Consider the following 20,733-nt stretch of genomic DNA (forward strand, 5'->3'; position numbering starts at 1 on the left):
TTCCTGTTTTTTCCTGGTTTTATTCCTAGTTTAATTCCCATTTTTTCCTGGCTTTGTTCCTAGTTTAATTCCCATTTTTCCTGGTTTTATTCCTGTTTTTTCCTGGCTTTATTCCTAGTTTAATTCCCATTTTCCTGGTTTTATTCCTGTTTTTTCCTGGTTTTATTCCTGGTTTTTCCTGGACTTATTCCTGGTTTTTCCTGGAGTTTATTCCTGATTTTTCCTGGGTTTATTCCAGATTTTAAGGCTCTGTGAGTGCTCCTCTTCCTGGCTTTGTTCCTAGTTAAATTCCCATTTTTTCCTGGTTTTATTCCTGTTTTTTCCTGGTTTTATTCCTAGTTTAATTCCCATTTTTTCCTGGTTTTATTCCTGTTTTTTCCTGGCTTTATTCCTAGTTTAATTCCCATTTTTCCTGGTTTTATTCCTGTTTTTTCCTGGTTTTATTCCTGGATTAATTCCCATTTTTTCCTGGTTTTATTCCTGTTTTTTCCTGGTTTTATGCCTAGTTTAATTCCCATTTTTTCCTGGTTTTATTCCTAGTTTAATTCCCATTTTTTCCTGGTTTTATTCCTAGTTTAATTCCCATTTTTTTCCTGGTTTTATTCCTGGTTTTTCCTGGACTTTATTCCTGTTTTTTCCTGGACTTTATTCCTGGTTTTTCCTGGACTTTATTCCTGATTTTTCCTGGGTTTATTCCAGATTTTAAGGCTCTGTGAGTGCTCCTCTTCCTGGCTTTATTCCTAGTTTAATTCCTATTTTTTCCTGGTTTTATTCCTAGTTAAATTCCCATTTTTCCTGGTTTTATTCCTGTTTTTTCCTGGTTTTATTCCTAGTTTAATTCCCATTTTTTCCTGGTTTTATTCCTGTTTTTTCCTGGTTTTATTCCTAGTTTAATTCCCATTTTTTCCTGGTTTTATTCCTGTTTTTTCCTGGTTTTATTCCTAGTTTAATTCCCATTTTCCTGGTTTTATTCCTGTTTTTTCCTGGTTTTATTCCTAGTTTAATTCCCATTTTTTCCTGGCTTTATTCCTGTTTTTTCCTGGCTTTATTCCTAGTTTAATTCCCATTTTTTCCTGGTTTTATTCCTGTTTTTTCCTGGTTTTATGCCTAGTTTAATTCCCATTTTTTCCTGGTTTTATTCCTAGTTTAATTCCCATTTTTTCCTGGCTTTATTCCTGGTTTCATTCCTGTTTTTTCCTGGTTTTATTCCTGGTTTCATTCCTGTTTTTTCCTGGTTTCATTCCTGGTTTTTCCTGGACTTTATTCCTGGTTTTTCCTGGAGTTTATTCCTGATTTTTCCTGGGTTTATTCCAGATTTTAAGGCTCTTTGAGTGCCCCTTTTCCTGGCTTTGTTCCTAGTTAAATTCCCATTTTTTCCTGGTTTTATTCCTAGTTTAATTCCCATTTTTCCTGGTTTTATTCCTGTTTTTTCCTGGTTTTATGCCTAGTTTAATTCCCATTTTTCCTGGTTTTATTCCTGTTTTTTCCTGGTTTTATTCCTAGTTTAATTCCCATTTTTTCCTGGTTTTATTCCTGGTTTTTCCTGGACTTTATTCCTGTTTTTTCCTGGTTTTATTCCTGTTTTTTCCTGGACTTATTCCTGTTTTTTCCTGGAGTTTATTCCTGATTTTTCCTGGGTTTATTCCAGATTTTAAGACTCTTTGAGTGCCTCTTTTCCTGGGTTTATTCCTGATTTTTCCTGGGTTTATTCCTGGTTTATTCTGGGTTTTATAGCTTTATGAGTACCTCTTTAATGGGGTTTATTTCTGGCTTCTCCTGGGAATTTTTTATCCCTTCTCCCAGAGCTTTGGAATTCCAGGTCTATCCCCTCTCCCAAACCTTTGGAATCTTTATTTTATCCCCTCTCCCAAACCTTTGGAATCTGTTTTTTATCCCTATTCCCAAACCTTTGGAATTCCAGGTCTATCCCTTCACCCAAACCTTTGGAATCTCTTTTTTTATCCCTATTCCTAAACCTTTGGAATCTTCATTTTATCCCCTCTCCCAAACCTTTGGAATTTTTTTTATCCCTATTCCCAAACCTTTGGAATTTTTTTTTATCCCTGTTCCCAAACCTTTGGAATTCCAGGTCTATCCCCTCTCCCAAACCTTTGGAATTCCAGGTCTATCCCCTCTCCCAAACCTTTGGAATCTTTATTTTATCCCTATTCCCAAACCTTTGGAATCTGTTTTTTATCCCTATTCCCAAACCTTTGGAATTTTTTTTTATCCCTGTTCCCAAACCTTTGGAATCTTTATTTTATCCCCTCTCCCAAACCTTTGGAATCTGTTTTTTCTCCCTATTCCCAAACCTTTGGAATCTTTATTTTTTCCCCTCTCCCAAACCTTTGGAATCTTTATTTTATCCCCTCTCCCAAACCTTTGGAATCTGTTTTTTATCCCTGTTCCCAAACCTTTGGAATCTTTATTTTATTCCCTCACCCAAACCTTTGGAATCTGATTTTTATCCCTATTCCCAAACCTTTGGAATCTCTTTTTTTATCCCTATTCCCAAACCTTTGGAATTTTTTTTTATCCCTATTCCCAAACCTTTGGAATCTTTATTTTATCCCCTCTCCCAAACCTTTGGAATCTGTTTTTTATCCCTGTTCCCAAACCTTTGGAATTCCAGGTCTAAACCCTCACCCAAACCTTTGGAATCTTTATTTTATCCCCTCTCCCAAACCTTTGGAATCTTTATTTTATCCCTATTCCCAAACCTTTGGAATCTGTATTTTATCCCAATTCCCAAACCTTTGGAATTCCAGGTCTATCCCCTCTCCCAAACCTTTGGAATCTTTATTTTATCCCCTCTCCCAAACCTTTGGAATCTGTTCTTTATCCCTATTCCCAAACCTTTGGAATCTGTTCTTTATCCCTATTCCCAAACCTTTGGAATCTGTTTTTTATCCCTATTCCCAAACCTTTGGAATCTATTCTTTATCCCTATTCCCAAACCTTTGGAATCTGTTCTTTCTCCCTATTCCCAAACCTTTGGAATTCCAGGTCTATCCCCTCTCCCAAACCTTTGGAATCTGTTTTTTATCCCTATTCCCAAACCTTTGGAATCTGTTTTTTATCCCTATTCCCTAACCTTTGGAATCTATTCTTTATCCCTATTCCCAAACCTTTGGAATTTTTTTTTATCCCTGTTCCCAAACCTTTGGAATTCCAGGTCTATCCCCTCTCCCAAACCTTTGGAATTCCAGGTCTATCCCCTCTCCCAAACCTTTGGAATTCCAGGTCTATCCCCTCTCCCAAACCTCTGGAATCTGTTTTTTATCCCTGTTCCCAAACCTTTGGAATTCATGGTCTATCCCCTCACCCAAACCTTTGGAATCTTTATTTTGTCCCTGTTCCCAAACCTTTGGAATTCCAGGTCTATCCCCTCTCCCAAACCTTTGAAATTTTTTTTTATCCCTGTTCCCAAACCTTTGGAATTCCAGGTCTATCCCTTCACCCAAACCTTTGGAATCTATTCTTTATCCCTATTCCCAAACCTTTGGAATCTGTTCTTTATCCCTATTCCCAAACCTTTGGAATCTTTATTTTATCCCTATTCCCAAACCTTTGGAATCTGTTCTTTATCCCTATTCCCAAACCTTTGGAATTCCAGGTCTATCCCCTCTCCCAAACCTCCGGAATCCATTTCCCACCCCCTTCCCCTCCTCCCAACCCCACAACCCCACCCCCATCCCTCCGTACCTCACCCCCATGGCAGATCCAGCCCCTCCTGGGTCCACGCACCTGGAAAATTCCAGGAATTCCTTCCTTCCTCCAGCCTGCGAGACCCAACTTCCCGTTTCCTTCCGGCACCTGATCCTTCCGGAAAAATACCCGCCGCCCACGGAGCTGCTGGACCTGCAGCCGCTGCCGGTGTCGGCGCTGCGGAACAGCGCCTTCGAGAGCCTCTACCAGGACAAGTTCCCCTTCTTCAACCCCATCCAGACTCAAGGTGGGGCTCCATCCCGCCTGGATTTCCCGGGATTTGGGTGGTTTTGGCGGGAATTTTGGGGTGGTTTTGGGGGTTTGGTGGTGGGTGGGGTTTGTGCTGGGAGTTGTGGTTGAGCCGTGTGCTTATTCCACGTGGGTTTCATCTCTCCCTGAGTTTTGGGATCCGTGGATTGTCGCATCCCGGAGTTTTAGGATCCATGCTATATCCTCTCCCAGAATTTTGGGATCAGTGGTTTATCCCCTCTCCCAGAATTTTGGAATCCGTGGTTTATCCTGTCCCAGAATTTTGGGATCCGTGGTTTATCCTGTCCCAGAGTTTTGGGATCCGTGGATTATCCCCCATTCCCAGAGTTTTGGGATCTATAGATTATCTTCTCTCCCAGAATTTTGGGATCCATGATTTATCCCCTCTTTCCAGAATTTTGGATCCATGATTTATCCCCCATTCCCAGAGTTTTGGGATCCATGATTTATACCCTCTTTCCAGAATTTTGGATCCATGATTTATCCCCCATTCCCAGAATTTTGGGATCCGTGGTTTATCCTGTCCCAGAGTTTTGGGATCAGTGGTTTATCCCCCATTCCCAGAGTTTTGGGATCTATAGATTATCTTCTCTCCCAGAGTTTTGGGATCCATGGATTATCCCCCATTCCCAGAATTTTGGGATCCGTGGTTTATCCTGTCCCAGAGTTTTGGGATCTATAGATTATCCTCTCTCCCAGAGTTTTGGGATCTATAGATTATCTTCTCTCCCAGAGTTTTGGGATCCGTGGTTTATCCCCCATTCCCAGAATTTTGGGATCCATGATTTATACTCTCTTTCCAGAGTTTTGGGATCCATGATTTATCCCCCATTCCCAGAGTTTTGGGATCCGTGGTTTATCCCCCATTCCCAGAGTTTTGGGATCCGTGGTTTATCCTGTCCCAGAGTTTTGGGATCAGTGGTTTATCCCCTCCCAGAATTTTGGGATCCGTGGTTTATCCTGTCCCAGAGTTTTGGGATCCATGATTTATACCCTCTTTCCAGAATTTTGGATCCATGATTTATCCCCCATTCCCAGAGTTTTGGGATCCGTGGTTTATCCTGTCCCAGAGTTTTGGGATCCGTGGTTTATCCCCCATTCCCAGAATTTTGGGATCCGTGGTTTATCCTGTCCCAGAGTTTTGGGATCCGTGGTTTATCCCCCATTCCCAGAATTTTGGGATCCATGGTTTATCCTGTCCCAGAGTTTTGGGATCCGTGGATTATCCCCCATTCCCAGAGTTTTGGGATCCATGATTTATCCCCCATTCCCAGAGTTTTGGGATCCGTGGTTTATCCTGTCCCAGAGTTTTGGGATCCGTGGATTATCCCCCATTCCCAGAGTTTTGGGATCTATAGATTATCCTCTCTCCCAGAGTTTTGGGATCCGTGGATTATCCCCCATTCCCAGAGTTTTGGGATCCATGGTTTATCCTGTCCCAGAGTTTTGGGATCCGTGGATTATCCCCCATTCCCAGAGTTTTGGGATCCATGATTTATCCCCCATTCCCAGAGTTTTGGGATCCGTGGTTTATCCTGTCCCAGAGTTTTGGGGATCCGTGCATTATCCCATCCCAGAGTTTTAGGATCCATGCTATATCCTGTCCCAGAATCTTGGGATCTGTGGTTTATCCCCTCTCCCAGAGTTCTGGGATCCATGGTTTATCCTCTCCCAGAGCTTTAGGATCCACACTTTATCCCATCCCAGAATTTTGGGATCCGTAGTTTATCCCTAAAGAGCCTTTCCTGGACCTCCTCTCACTCCAGCTGGATCCTCACCCCATTCCCAAATTTTTCTTTTCCCCCTAAACCCACGGGAATTCCCGCCGTTCGCCAGTGTTCAACACGGTGTACAACAGCGACGACAACGTCTTCGTGGGCGCGCCCACGGGCAGCGGCAAAACCATCTGCGCCGAGTTCGCCATCCTCCGCATGCTCCTCCAGAATTCCGAGGGTCGCTGCGTCTACATCACCCCCATGGAGGCCCTGGCCGAGCAGGTGAACCCCGGGAATTCCCTGGAGTTGGGAATTCCCAGCTAGGAGCTCCCCTGGAGATGGGAATTCCCGACTTCGCCCCTCGTTCCTTCGGGATCCACTCGGCGTTTGCGCGGCGTGATGCTTCTGGGGGTGGATTGCGGGGGAATTTGGTGGGAATTGTCCCAATTTGGTGGGAATTACTACAATTTGGAGGGAATTGCCCCATTTTGAGGGGAATTTGGAGGGAATTGTCCCAGTTTGAGGGGAATTTGGAGGGAATTGTCCCAGTTTGAGGGGAATTTGGAGGGAATTGTCCCAATTTGGTGGGAATTACTACAATTTGGAGGGAATTGTCCCAGTTTGAGGGGAATTAGGAGGGAATTGTCCCAATTTGGAGGGAATTGCCTCAATTTGGTGGGAATTGCCCCATTTTGAGGGGAATTTGGAGGGAATTGTCCCAGTTTGGTGGGAATTACTACAATTTGGAGGGAATTGTCCCATTTTGAGGGGAATTTGGTGGGAATTGCCCCATTTTGAGGGGAATTTGGAGGGAATTGCCTCAATTTGGTGGGAATTGCCCCATTTTGAGGGGAATTTGGTGGGAATTGTCCCAGTTTGAGGGGAATTAGGAGGGAATTGTCCCAATTTGGTGGGAATTACTACAATTTGGAGGGAATTGCCCCATTTTGAGGGGAATTTGGTGGGAATTGCTCCATTTTGAGGGGAATTTGGAGGGAATTGTCCCAATTTGGTGGGAATTACTACAATTTGGAGGGAATTGTCCCAGTTTGAGGGGATTTTGGGGGGAATTGTCCCAATTTGGTGGGAATTACTACAATTTGGAGGGATTGCCCCATTTTGAGGGGAATTTGGAGGGAATTGCCCCATTTTGAGGGGAATTTGGAGGGAATTGTCCCAGTTTGAGGGGAATTTGGAGGGAATTGCCTCAATTTGGTGGGAATTGCCCCATTTTGAGGGCAATTTGGAGGGAATTGCTTCAATTTGGTGGGAATTGCCCCATTTTGAGGGGAATTTGGAGGGAATTGTCCCAGTTTGAGGGGAATTTGGAGGGAATTGTCCCATTTTGGTGGGAATTACTACAATTTGGAGGGAATTGCCCCATTTTGAGGGGAATTTGGAGGGAATTGTCCCAGTTTGAGGGGAATTAGGAGGGAATTGTCCCAATTTGGTGGGAATTACTACAATTTGGAGGGAATTGCCCCATTTTGAGGGGAATTTGGAGGGAATTGCCCCATTTTGAGGGGAATTTGGTGGGAATCGCCCCCATTTTGGTGACAACACCACCTCTCCTGTATGAATTCCGGATGAATCCGTTGAGAACCTTCCGGATTCGAGGCCAATCCCCGTTTCCCCAGGTTTTCATGGATTGGTACGAGAAATTCCAGGAGCGCCTCAACAAGAAGGTGGTGCTGCTCACCGGGGAGACCAGCACGGACCTGAAGCTGCTGGGAAAAGGGAACATCATCATCAGCACCCCGGAAAAGTGGGATATCCTCTCCCGCCGCTGGAAGCAGCGCAAGAACGTCCAGAACGTCAACCTGTTCATCGTGGATGAAGTGCACCTGATCGGGGGCGAGAACGGGGTGAGAATCCTGGGATTGGGGTGGGGATGGGTCCAGCCCGCAGCGGGAGGTTCCCGGTGGGATTTTGACTTGTTTTGGAGCAGGTTTTCCTGATGGGAATGGATCCGATGGGGTGGGAGGTGTCCATGCCTTGGGAAGGTCAGAAGGGGTTTCCATGGGGTGTCCTGGGTGGATCTCAGCCAGGAACAGTCCTGATTTTGTTCCTGATCCTATTCCTGATCCTGGTCCTGCTCCTGATCCCACTCTTGATCCCGCTCCTGATCCTCTTCCTGATCCCACTCCTGATCCTACTCCAGATCCCATTTTGGATCCTGTTCCTGATCCTCTCCTGATCCCACTCTGGATCCCATTTCTGATCCTGTTCCTGGTCCCACTCCTGATCCTGCTCCCGATCCTGCTCCTGATTCTGATTCTGTTACTGATTCTGTTCCTGATCCCACTCCTGATCCCATTCCCAATCCCGTTTTCCCCCACAGCCCGTGCTGGAGGTGATCTGCTCACGGATCCCGTTCCCAATCCCACTCCTGATCCCATTTATCCCCCACAGCCCGTGCTGGAGGTGATCTGCTCACGGATCCCGTTCCCAATCCCACTCCTGATCCCATTTATCCCCCACAGCCCGTGCTGGAGGTGATCTGCTCACGGATCCCGTTCCCAATCCCACTCCTGATCCCATTTATCCCCCACAGCCCGTGCTGGAGGTGATCTGCTCACGGATCCCGTTCCCAATCCCACTCCTGATCCCATTTATCCCCCACAGCCCGTGCTGGAGGTGATCTGCTCACGGATCCCGTTCCCAATCCCACTCCTGATCCCATTTATCCCCCACAGCCCGTGCTGGAGGTGATCTGCTCACGGATCCCGTTCCCAATCCCACTCCTGATCCCATTTATCCCCCACAGCCCGTGCTGGAGGTGATCTGCTCACGGATCCCGTTCTCAATCCCACTCCTGATCCCATTTATCCCCCACAGCCCGTGCTGGAGGTGATCTGCTCACGGATCCCGTTCTCAATCCCACTCCTGATCCCATTTATCCCCCACAGCCCGTGCTGGAGGTGATCTGCTCGCGCATGCGCTACATCTCGTCGCAGATCGAGCGGCCGATCCGCATCGTGGCGCTGAGCTCGTCGCTGTCCAACGCCAAGGACGTGGCGCACTGGCTGGGCTGCAGCGCCACCGCCACCTTCAACTTCCACCCCAACGTGCGCCCCGTGCCCCTGGAGCTGCACATCCAGGTAGGGACGGGAACGGCCGCGATTCTTGGAAAAATCCCTTAGGGTTGTTGAGAATCCTTGGCCATAATCCATTGGGATCGTTGGTCATTCTTGGCCATAATTCATTGGGATCGTTGGGAATCCTTGGCCACAATCCCTTAGGATTGTTAGTCATTCTTGGCCATAATTCATTGGGATCATTGGGAATCTGTGGCCATAATCCCTTGGGATCGTTGGTAATTTTTGGCTATAATCCATTGGGATCGTTGGTCGTTCTTGGCCATAATCCATTGGGATCGTTGGTCGTTCTTGGCCATAATCCATTGGGATCATTGGTCATTCTTGGCCATAATCCATTGGGATCGTTGGGAATCTGTGGCCACAATCCCTTAGGATTGTTGGTCATTCATGGCCATAATTCATTGGGATCATTGGGAATCTGTGGCCATAATCCCTTGGGATCGTTGGGAATCCTTGGCTATAATCCATTGGGATCGTTGGTCATTCTTGGCTATAATCCTTTGGGATCATTGGTCATTCTTGGCCATAATTCATTGGGATCGTTGGGAATCCTTGGCTATAATCCTTTGGGATCATTGGTCATTCTTGGCCATAATTCATTGGGATCGTTGGGAATCCTTGGCTATAATCCATTGGGATCGTTGGTCATTCTTGGCTATAATCCATTGGGATCGTTAGTCATTCTTGGCTGATAAATTTTTGGTCATAATCCCTTGGGATTGTTGTTCATTCTTGGTCATGATCCATTGGAATCACTGGGAATCCTTTGGCCATGATCCCTTGGGATCATTGGGAATCCTTGGCCACGATCCCTTGGGATCGTGGGTAATTTTTGGCCATGATCCCCTGGGATCGTTGGTCATTCTTGGCCAATAAATTCTTGGCCATAATCCATTGGGATCGTTGGTCGTTCTTGGCCATGATCCCCCTTGATCACCAATCCAAGGATCAATCATTTCCGTGCCAGAATTACGCGGATTTTCCAGCGTTTCCCGCCAGTTTGGCAGGGAATCCTTTGGGATCCAGCTGGATTTGGGGTTTTTGGCAGGGTTTCAACATCAGCCACACGCAGACGCGGCTGCTGTCCATGGCCAAGCCCGTCTACCACGCCGTGATGAAGCACTCGCCCAAAAAACCCGTCCTGGTCTTCGTCCCGTCCCGCAAGCAGACCCGGCTCACGGCCATCAACATCCTGACCACCTGCGCCTCTGACGTCCAGCGCCACAGGTGGCACCTGGGGGACACCTGGGGGCACCACGGGATGGGCTGTGGGGCTGGAGAAGGTCCAGGGTTGGGGAATTCCTGAGGGAGATGGGAATGGGACACCTGGGGACACCACGGGATGGGCTGTGGGGCTGGAGAAGATCCAGGGATGGGGAATTCCTGAGGGAGATGGGAATGGGACACCTGGGGACACCACGGGATGGGCTGTGGGGCTGGAGAAGATCCAGGGATGGGGAATTCCTGAGGGAGATGGGAATGGGACACCTGGGGACACCACGGGATGGGCTGTGGGGCTGGAGAAGATCCAGGGATGGGGAATTCCTGAGGGAGATGGGAATGGGACACCTGGGGGCACCACGGGATGGACTGTGGGGCTGGAGAAGGTCCAGGGATGGGGAATTCCTGAGGGAGATGGGAATGGGACACCTGGGGACACCAAGGGACGGACTGTGGGGCTGGAGAAGGTCCAGGGTTGGGTTATGGGGTTGGAGAAGGTCCAGGGTTGGGTTATGGGGTTGGAGAATGTCCAGGGTTGGGTTATGGGGTTGGAGAATGTCCAGGGTTGGGTTATGGGGTTGGAGAAGGTCCAGGGTTGGGTTATGGGGTTGGAGGTGGAGATGGGGGAACGGGATTGATGGGATTGATGAGATGATGGGATTGGGATTGGTATGGGATGGGAATAGATGGGATTGATTAGACGATGGGATGGAATGGGTTGGGATTGGGATGGGATTGATGAGATGATGGCATTGATGGGATGGGGTGGGATTGGGATGGGATTGATGAGATGATGGGATGGGATTGATGGGATGTGGTGGGATTGGGGTGGGATTGATGAGATGATGGGATTGATGGGATGGGGTGGGATTGGGATGGGATTGATGAGATGATGGGATTTATGGGATGGGGTGGGATTGGGATGGGATTGATGAGATGATGGGATTGATGGGATGGGGTGGGATTGGGATGGGATTGATGAGATGATGGGATTGATGGGATGGGGTGGGATTGGGATGGGATTGATGAGATGATGGCATTGATGGGATGGGGTGGGATTGGGATGGGATTGATGAGATGATGGGATGGGATTGATGGGATGGGGTGGGATTGGGATGGGATTGATGAGATGATGGGATTGATGGGATGGGGTGGGATTGGGATGGGATTGATGAGATGATGGGATGGGATTGATGGGATGTGGTGGGATTGGGGTGGGATTGATGAGATGATGGGATTGATGGGATGGGGTGGGATTGGGATGGGATTGATGAGATGATGGGATTGATGGGATGGGGTGGGATTGGGATGGGATTGATGAGATGATGGGATTGGTGGGATGGGGTGGGATTGGGATGGGATTGATGAGATGATGGGATGGGATTGATGGGATGTGGTGGGATTGGGATGGGATTGATGAGATGATGGGATTGATGGGATGGGGTGGGATTGGGATGGGATTGATGAGATGATGGGATTGATGGGATGGGGTGGGATTGGGATGGGATTGATGAGATGATGGGATGGGATTGATGGGATGGGGTGGGATTGGGATGGGATTGATGAGATGATGGGATTGATGGGATGTGGTGGGATTGGGATGGGATTGATGAGATGATGGGATGGGATTGATGGGATGGGGTGGGATTGGGATGGGATTGATGAGATGATGGGATGGGATTGATGGGATGGGGTGGGATTGGGATGGGATTGATGAGATGATGGGATTGGTGGGATGGGGTGGGATTGGGATGGGATTGATGAGATGATGGGATGGGATTGATGGGATGGGGTGGGATTGGGATGGGGTTGATGAGATGATGGGATTGGTGAGATGGGGTGGGATTGGGATGGGATTGATGGAATGGGTGATCCCAGAGGCCTTTCCCCAGCTGACCAAGTCCCGGATCCCCCCCAGGTTCCTGCACTGTGCCGAGAAGGACCTGGTGCCGTACCTGGAGAAGCTGAGCGACCCCACGCTGAAGGAGACGCTGGTGAACGGCGTCGGGTACCTGCACGAGGGGCTCACGGCCATGGAGCGGCGCGTGGTGGAGCAGCTCTTCAGCTCCGGTGAGAGCGCTGCGGGGTCGGCATCGGGAGCGGGACGGGATCGGGATCGGGATGGGATGGGATTGATCTTGGGGTTGGGATGGATGGGATGGAATTGAGATTGGGATTGGGATGGGATGGGATTGATCTTGGGGTTGGGATGGATGGCATGGAATTGAGATTGGGATGGGATGAGATTGATCTTGGGGTTGGGATGGATGGGATGGAATTGAGATTGGGATGGGATGAGATTGATCTTGGGGTTGGGATGGATGGGATGGAATTGAGATTGGGATTGGGATGGGATGAGATTGATCTTGGGGTTGGGATGGATGGGATGGAATTGAGATTGGGATTGGGATGGGATGGGATTGATCTTGGGGTTGGGATGGATGGGATGGAATTGAGATTGGGATTGGGATGGGATGAGATTGATCTTGGGGTTGGGATGGATGGGATGGAATTGAGATTGGGATTGGGATGGGATGAGATTGATCTTGGGGTTGGGATGGATGGCATGGAATTGGGATTGGGATGGGATGAGATTGATCTTGGGGTTGGGATGGATGGGATGGAATTGAGATTGGGATTGGGATGGGATGAGATTGATCTTGGGGTTGGGATGGATGGCATGGAATTGGGATTGGGATGGGATGAGATTGATCTTGGGGTTGGGATGGTTGGGATGGAATTGAGATTGGGATTGGGATGGGATGGGATTGATCTTGGGGTTGGGATGGATGGGATGGAATTGAGATTGGGATTGGGATGGGATGGGATTGATCTTGGGGTTGGGATGGATGGGATGGAATTGAGATTGGGATTGGGATTGGGATGAGATTGATTTTGGGGTTGGGATGGATGGGATGGAATTGAGATTGGGATTGGGATGGGATGGGATTGATCTTGGGGTTGGGATGGATGGGATGGAATTGAGATTGGGATTGGGATGGGATGAGATTGATTTTGGGGTTGGGATGGAATTGAGATTGGGATTGGGATGGGATGAGATTGATTTTGGGGTTGGGATGGATGGGATGGAATTGAGATTGGGATTGGGATGGGATGGGATTGATCTTGGGGTTGGGATGGATGGGATGGAATTGAGATTGGGATTGGGATGGGATGGGATTGATCTTGGGGTTGGGATGGATGGGATGGAATTGAGATTGGGATTGGGATGGGATGAGATTGATTTTGGGGTTGGGATGGAATTGAGATTGGGATTGGGATGGGATGAGATTGATTTTGGGGTTGGGATGGATGGGATGGAATTGAGATTGGGATTGGGATGGGATGGGATTGATCTTGGGGTTGCGATGGATGGGATGGAATTGAGATTGGGATTGGGATGGGATGAGATTGATCTTGGGGTTGGGATGGATGGCATGGAATTGGGATTGGGATGGGATGAGATTGATCTTGGGGTTGGGATGGATGGCATGGAATTGGGATTGGGATGGGATGAGATTGATCTTGGGGTTGGGATGGATGGGATGGAATTGAGATTGGGATTGGGATGGGATGGGATTGATCTTGGGGTTGGGATGGATGGGATGGAATTGAGATTGGGATTGGGATGGGATGGGATTGATCTTGGGGTTGGGATGGATGGGATGGAATTGAGATTGGGATTGGGATTGGGATGAGATTGATTTTGGGGTTGGGATGGATGGGATGGAATTGAGATTGGGATTGGGATGGGATGGGATTGATCTTGGGGTTGGGATGGATGGGATGGAATTGAGATTGGGATTGGGATGGGATGAGATTGATTTTGGGGTTGGGATGGAATTGAGATTGGGATTGGGATGGGATGAGATTGATTTTGGGGTTGGGATGGATGGGATGGAATTGAGATTGGGATTGGGATGGGATGGGATTGATCTTGGGGTTGGGATGGATGGGATGGAATTGAGATTGGGATTGGGATGGGATGGGATTGATCTTGGGGTTGGGATGGATGGGATGGAATTGAGATTGGGATTGGGATGGGATGAGATTGATTTTGGGGTTGGGATGGAATTGAGATTGGGATTGGGATGGGATGAGATTGATTTTGGGGTTGGGATGGATGGGATGGAATTGAGATTGGGATTGGGATGGGATGGGATTGATCTTGGGGTTGCGATGGATGGGATGGAATTGAGATTGGGATTGGGATGGGATGAGATTGATTTTGGGGTTGGGATGGATGGGATGGAATTGAGATTGGGATTGGGATAGAGACTGGGATTGGGATGGGGTGGGATGGGATAGGGTGGGATTGAGATTGAAATTAGGATGTGATGGGTGGGGTGGGACTGAGATTGGGATTGGGATGGGTGGGGTTAGGATGATGGGATGGGGCGGAATACGATGGGATGGATTGAGATTGGGATTGGAGGGGATGGGATGCGGTGGATTCGGGGGTGGCACTGGATGCTCTTCAGAACCCAACCCACTCCATGAATCCATGAATCTCCACCTCCCACCCCCAAAAATTCTGGGATCTTTCCCACCCCCATCTCCGGGTGGCCGGAATCCCGGGATCTCCGTCCCCGCTGACCCCGGGTGCCCTCCCCGCCCCAGGAGCCGTGCAGGTGATGGTGGCCTCGCGCAGCCTCTGCTGGGGCATGAACATCTCGGCCCACCTGGTGATCATCATGGACACGCAGTACTACAACGGCAAGATCCACGCGTGAGCCCAGCCCCGGCCCCTCGGGATGGGATTGGGATGGGATTGGGATGGGATTTGGGATGGGATTGGGATCCCAGCTGGGATGGGATGGATGGGATTGGGATGGGATTGGGATCCCAGGTGGGACAGGACGGATGGGATCGGAATGGGATTGGGATCCCAGGTGGGACAAGATGGATGGAGTTGGGATTGGGGTCGGGATGGGATGGGGATCCCAGGTGGGACAGGATGGATGGGGTTGGGATTGGGATTGGGGTTGGGGTTGGGGTTGGGATGGGGATCCCAGGTGGGACAGGATGGATGGGATTGGGATGGGATGGGGATCCCAGGTGGGACAGGATGTATGGAGTTGGGATTGGGGTCGGGATGGGATGGGGATCCCAGGTGGGACAGGATGGATGGGATTGGGATGGGATTGGGATCCCAGGTGGGACAGGACGGATGGGGTTGGGATTGGGGTCGGGATGGGGATCCCAGGTGGGACAGGATGGATGGGATTGGGGTTGGGGTTGGGATGGGGATCCCAGGTGGGACAGGATGGATGGGGTTGGGATTGGGGTCGGGATGGGATGGGGATCCCAGGTGGGACAGGATGGATGGGGTTGGGATTGGGGTCGGGATGGGATGGGGATCCCAGGTGGGACAGGATGGATGGGGTTGGGATTGGGGTCGGGATGGGATGGGGATCCCAGGTGGGACAGGACGGATGGGGCTGAGGTCGGGATGGGATGGGGATCCCAGGTGGGACAGGATGGATGGGGTTGGGATTGGGGTCGGGATGGGATGGGGATCCCAGGTGGGACAGGACGGATGGGATTGGAATGGGATTGGGATCCCAGATGGGACAAGATGGATGGAGTTGGGATTGGGGTCGGGATGGGATGGGGATCCCAGGTGGGACAAGATGGATGGGGTTGGGATTGGGATTGGGGTTGGGGTTGGGATGGGGATCCCAGGTGGGACAGGACGGATGGGATCGGAATGGGATTGGGATCCCAGATGGGACAAGATGGATGGGGTTGGGATTGGGGTCGGGATGGGATGGGGATCCCAGGTGGGACAAGATGGATGGGGTTGGGATTGGGATTGGGGTTGGGGTTGGGATGGGGATCCCAGGCGGGACAGGACGGATGGGATCGGAATGGGATTGGGATCCCAGATGGGACAAGATGGATGGAGTTGGGATTGGGGTCGGGATGGGATGGGGATCCCAGGTGGGACAGGACGGATGGGGTTGGGATTGGGGTTGGGGTTGGGGTTGGGTTTGGGATCCCAGGTGGGACAGGACGGATGGGGTTGGGATTGGGGTCGGGATGGGATGGGGATCCCAGGTGGGACAGGATGGATGGGGTTGGGATTGGGGTCGGGGTTGGGGTTGGGATCCCAGGTGGGACAGGATGGATGGGGTTGGGATTGGGGTCGGGATGGGATGGGGATCCCAGGTGGGACAGGATGGATGGGGTTGGGATTGGGGTCGGGATGGGATGGGGATCCCAGGTGGGACAGGACGGATGGGGTTGGGGTCGGGATGGGATGGGGATCCCTCCGTGCCGCGCTGCTGACGCCGTGCCGGTGCAGGTACGTGGACTACCCCATCTACGACGTGCTGCAGATGGTCGGCCACGCCAACCGCCCGCTGCAGGACGACGAGGGGCGCTGCGTCATCATGTGCCAGGGCTCCAAGAAGGTGGGGCATGGATCTGGGATCTCGGCCGGGATTGACCTCCTCCAGATGGTGGATGGGCCTCATGGAGGGTCGGGATGGGATGGGATCAACAGGATGGGATGGGATCCATGGGATCAATGGCCTGGATGGAATGGCATCCATGGGATCCATGAGATGGGGATTGGGATGGGATGGGATCCGTGGGATGGGATGGAATGGGATTGATGGGATCCGTGGGATCAGATGGGATGGGATTGATGGGATTGATGGGATCAATGGGATCAGATGGGATGGGATCAATGGGATCAATGAGATCAATGGGCTGCGATGGAGTGGCATCCATGGGATGGGGATGGGGATGGGATGGGATCCATGGGATGGGATGGAATGGGATTGATGGGATCTGTGGGATGGGATGGAATGGGATTGATGGGATCCGTGGGATGGGATGGGATGGGATTGATGGGATCAATGAGATCAATGGGCTGGGATGGAGTGGCATCCATGGGATGGGGACTGGGATGGGATGGGATCCGTGGGATGGGATGGGATGGGATTGATGGGATCAATGGGATCAGATGGGATGGGATCAATGGGATCAATGAGATCAATGGGCTGGGGTGGAGTGGCATCCATGGGATCCATGGGATGGGGTTTGGGATGGGATGGGATCCGTGGGATGGGATGGAATGGGATTGATGGGATCCATTGGATCAGATGGGATGGGATTGATGGGATCAATGGGATCAGATGGGATGGGATCGATGGGATCAATGGGATCAATGAGATCAATGGGCTGGGATGGAGTGGCATCCATGGGATGGGGACTGGGATGGGATGGGATCAATGGCCTGGATGGAATGGCATCCATGGGATCCATGGGATGGGGTTTGGGATGGGATGGGATCCATGGGATGGGATGGATGAGATGGCATCCAAACCCTCACTCAGGGTTGGGATCACCACGAGGACAATCCAAGCCCTCCCAGAGCACCACACTAGGTGTACCCACGGCATTTTTGCGATGAATTCTTGAATTCTTTCCCTTTTCCTGCCCGTCCCACCTCAGGATTTCTTCAAGAAGTTCCTGTACGAGCCGCTGCCGGTGGAGTCACACCTGGACCACTGCATGCACGACCACTTCAACGCTGAGATCGTCACCAAGACCATTGAGAACAAGCAGGACGCCGTGGACTACCTGACCTGGACCTTCCTGTACCGCAGGATGACCCAGAACCCCAACTACTACAACCTGCAAGGTGGGAACGGGATCTGCGCGCCGGCAGGGAGCTCCTGCAGCCTGGGAACGGTCCTTGGGAATGTCCTGGGCTGGTAACGGTGCTGGAAATCCCGGCCGGTCCCATCCCATGGATCCCATGGATCCCATCCTCCCGTTATCCCATTACCCCATATTCTCGTTACGCCTTTACCCCATCCCGTGATCCCATTACGCCATCACATCCCATCCCACCCCATCCATCCCAATGCCATCATTCCCATGATCCCACCATGCCCACCCCATCATTCCCATGATCCCACCATGCCCACCCCACCATTCCCACCCCATCATTCCCATGATCCCACCATTCCCAACCCAATCCATCCCAATGCCATCATTCCCATGATCCCACCATGCCCACCCCATCCATCCCAATGCCATCATTCCCATGATCCCACCATGCCCACCCCATCATTCCCATCCCATCATTCCCATGATCCCACCACTCCCAACCCAATCCATCTCAATGCCATCATTCCCATGATCCCACCATTCCCAACCCAATCCATCCCAATGCCATCATTCCCATGATCCCACCATTCCCAACCCAATCCATCCCAATGCCATCATTCCCATGATCCCATGATCCCACCATTCCCCACCCCATCATTCCCATGAGCCCATGATCCCACCATGCCCACCCCATCATTCCCATGATCCCACCACTCCCACCCCATCATTCCCATCCCATCATTCCCATGATCCCACCATGCCCACCCCATCCTTCCCACCCCATCATTCCCATGATGCCACCATGCCCACCCCATCATTCCCATGATCCCATGATCCCACCACTCCCAACCCAATCCATCCCAATCCCTTCATTCCCATGATCCCATGATCTCACCATTCCCACCCCACCATTCCCAGGATCCCATGATCCCACCACTCCCAACCCAATCCATCCCAATCCCTTCATTCCCATGATCCCATGATCCCACCATGCCCACCCCATCATTCCCATCCCATCATTCCCACGATCCCACCACTCCCACCCCATCTCATCCATCCCAATCCCATCATTCTCAGGATCCCATGATCCCACCATTCCAACCCCATCTTTCCCATCCCATCATTCCCACGATCCCACCATTCCCACCCCACCATTCCCATGATCCCACCATTCCAACCCCATCTTTCCCATCCCATCATTCCCACGATCCCACCATTCCCACCCCACCATTCCCATGATCCCACCATTCCTTCCCCACTATTTCCATGATCCCATGATCCCACCATTCCCATCCCATCATTCCCATGATCCCACCACTCCCACCCCATCATTCCCATCCCATCATTCCCATGATCCCACCATTCCCATCCCATCATTCCCATGATCCCACCACTCCCACCCCATCATTCCCATCCCATCATTCCCATGATCCCACCACTCCCACCCCATCTATTCCCATGATCCCATGATCCCACCATGCCCACCCCATCATTCCCATGATCCCACCACTCCCACCCCATCATTCCCATCCCATCATTCCCATGATCCCACCATTCCCAACCCAATCCATCCCAATCCCTTCATTCCCATGATCACATGATCCCACCATTCCCACCCCATCTCATCCATCCCAATCCCATCATTCCCAGGATCCCATGATCCCACCACTCCCACCCCCTCATTCCCATCCCATCATTCCCATGATCCCACCATTCCCACCCCACCATTCCCATGATCCCACCATTCCTACCCCACCATTCCCATGATCCCATGATCCCACCATTCCTACCCCACCATTCCCATGATCCCATGATCCCACCCCTCACTCCCTCTCCCGCCCCGCAGGCGTGTCCCACCGTCACCTGTCGGATCACCTGTCGGAGCTGGTGGAGCAGACCCTCAGCGACCTGGAGCAGTCCAAGTGCATCAGCATCGAGGACGAGATGGACGTGGCGCCCCTCAACCTGGGCATGATCGCCGCCTACTACTACATCAACTACACCACCATAGGTGCCCCAAAACCCCGGGATTCGGGCCCTTTCCCCCAAAAATCCCTGGGGTTGGGGGTTCTCACCCCAAGAAATCCATGGGGTTGGGGGTTTCTCCAAAAAAATCGATGGGTTTGGGGGTTTAAAACCAAAAAAATCCATGGGGTTGGGGGTTTCCCTCAAAAAAATCGATGGGTTTGGGGGTTTACCCCAAAAAAATCCATGGTTTGGGGGTTTCGACCAAAAAAAATCCATGGGTTGGGGGTTTCAACCAAAAAAATCCATGGGGTTGGGTGTTTCCCTCAAAAAAATCGATGGGTTTGGGGATTTAAACCAAAAAAAATCCATGGGGTTGGGGTTTTCCCCAAAAAAATCCATGGTTTGGGGGTTTTCCCCAAAAAAATCAATGGGTTTGGGGATTTAAACAAAAAAAATCAACGGATTTGGGGATTTAAACCAAAAAAATCAATGGGTTTGGGGATTTCCCTCAAGAAAAACCATGGGGTTTGGGGTTTTCCCCCCAAAAAATCGATGGGTTTGGGGGTTTCCCTCAAAAAAATTGATGGGTTTGGGGGTTTCACCCAAAAAAATCCATGGGGTTGGGGGTTTTCCCCAAAAAATCCATGGGGTAGGAGATTTCAACTGAAAAAAATCCATGGGTTTTGGTGTTTTCCCCCCCAAAAAATTGCAATTTTGGGGTGTTGTCCCAAAAATCCCATTAGTTTGGGGGTTTTCACCCAAAAAAAATCCATGAGTTTGGGGTTTTCCCCAAAAAATTCCATGGGTTTGGGGATTTCACCCAAAAAAAATCTATGGGTTTGGGGGTTTCAGTCAAAAAAAAATAATGGGTTTTGGTGTTTTCCCCCAAAAAATCTTGTTTTCCTGCCCGAAATATTGCGGTTTTGGGGCGTCGTCCCAAAAAATTCATGGTTTTGGGGTTTTCCCTCAAAAAAATATATGGGTTTGGGGCTTTCCCCCAGAAATTCCCATTTTTTGGGGTGTTGTCCCAAGAAGTCCCTCGGTTTGTTTATTTTCCTTCCACAAAATCCCCGGGTTTGGGTTTTCCCTCCAGAATTTCCTTTTTTTTTTGGTGTTTCTCCCCA

At 50.3% G+C, this 20,733-nt stretch overlaps 1 protein-coding gene across 1 annotated transcript in view; it reads left to right on the plus strand.

The window, feature by feature from the left end:
- The window catches only part of SNRNP200 (small nuclear ribonucleoprotein U5 subunit 200), a 101,543-nt gene that overhangs the window by 70,695 nt on the left and 10,115 nt on the right, over window positions 1-20,733 (plus strand). Inside the window, 10 exon segments of the mRNA XM_068174358.1 lie at window positions 3,782-3,955; window positions 5,815-5,975; window positions 7,331-7,558; window positions 8,603-8,794; window positions 9,843-10,021; window positions 11,934-12,085; window positions 14,636-14,744; window positions 16,323-16,431; window positions 17,480-17,669; window positions 19,488-19,652. Coding sequence (XP_068030459.1) covers window positions 3,782-3,955; window positions 5,815-5,975; window positions 7,331-7,558; window positions 8,603-8,794; window positions 9,843-10,021; window positions 11,934-12,085; window positions 14,636-14,744; window positions 16,323-16,431; window positions 17,480-17,669; window positions 19,488-19,652 — 1,659 coding nt within the window.

This window comes from Anomalospiza imberbis, chromosome 28, assembly GCF_031753505.1.
Source record: "Anomalospiza imberbis isolate Cuckoo-Finch-1a 21T00152 chromosome 28, ASM3175350v1, whole genome shotgun sequence".
Lineage (NCBI taxonomy): Eukaryota > Metazoa > Chordata > Aves > Passeriformes > Viduidae > Anomalospiza > Anomalospiza imberbis.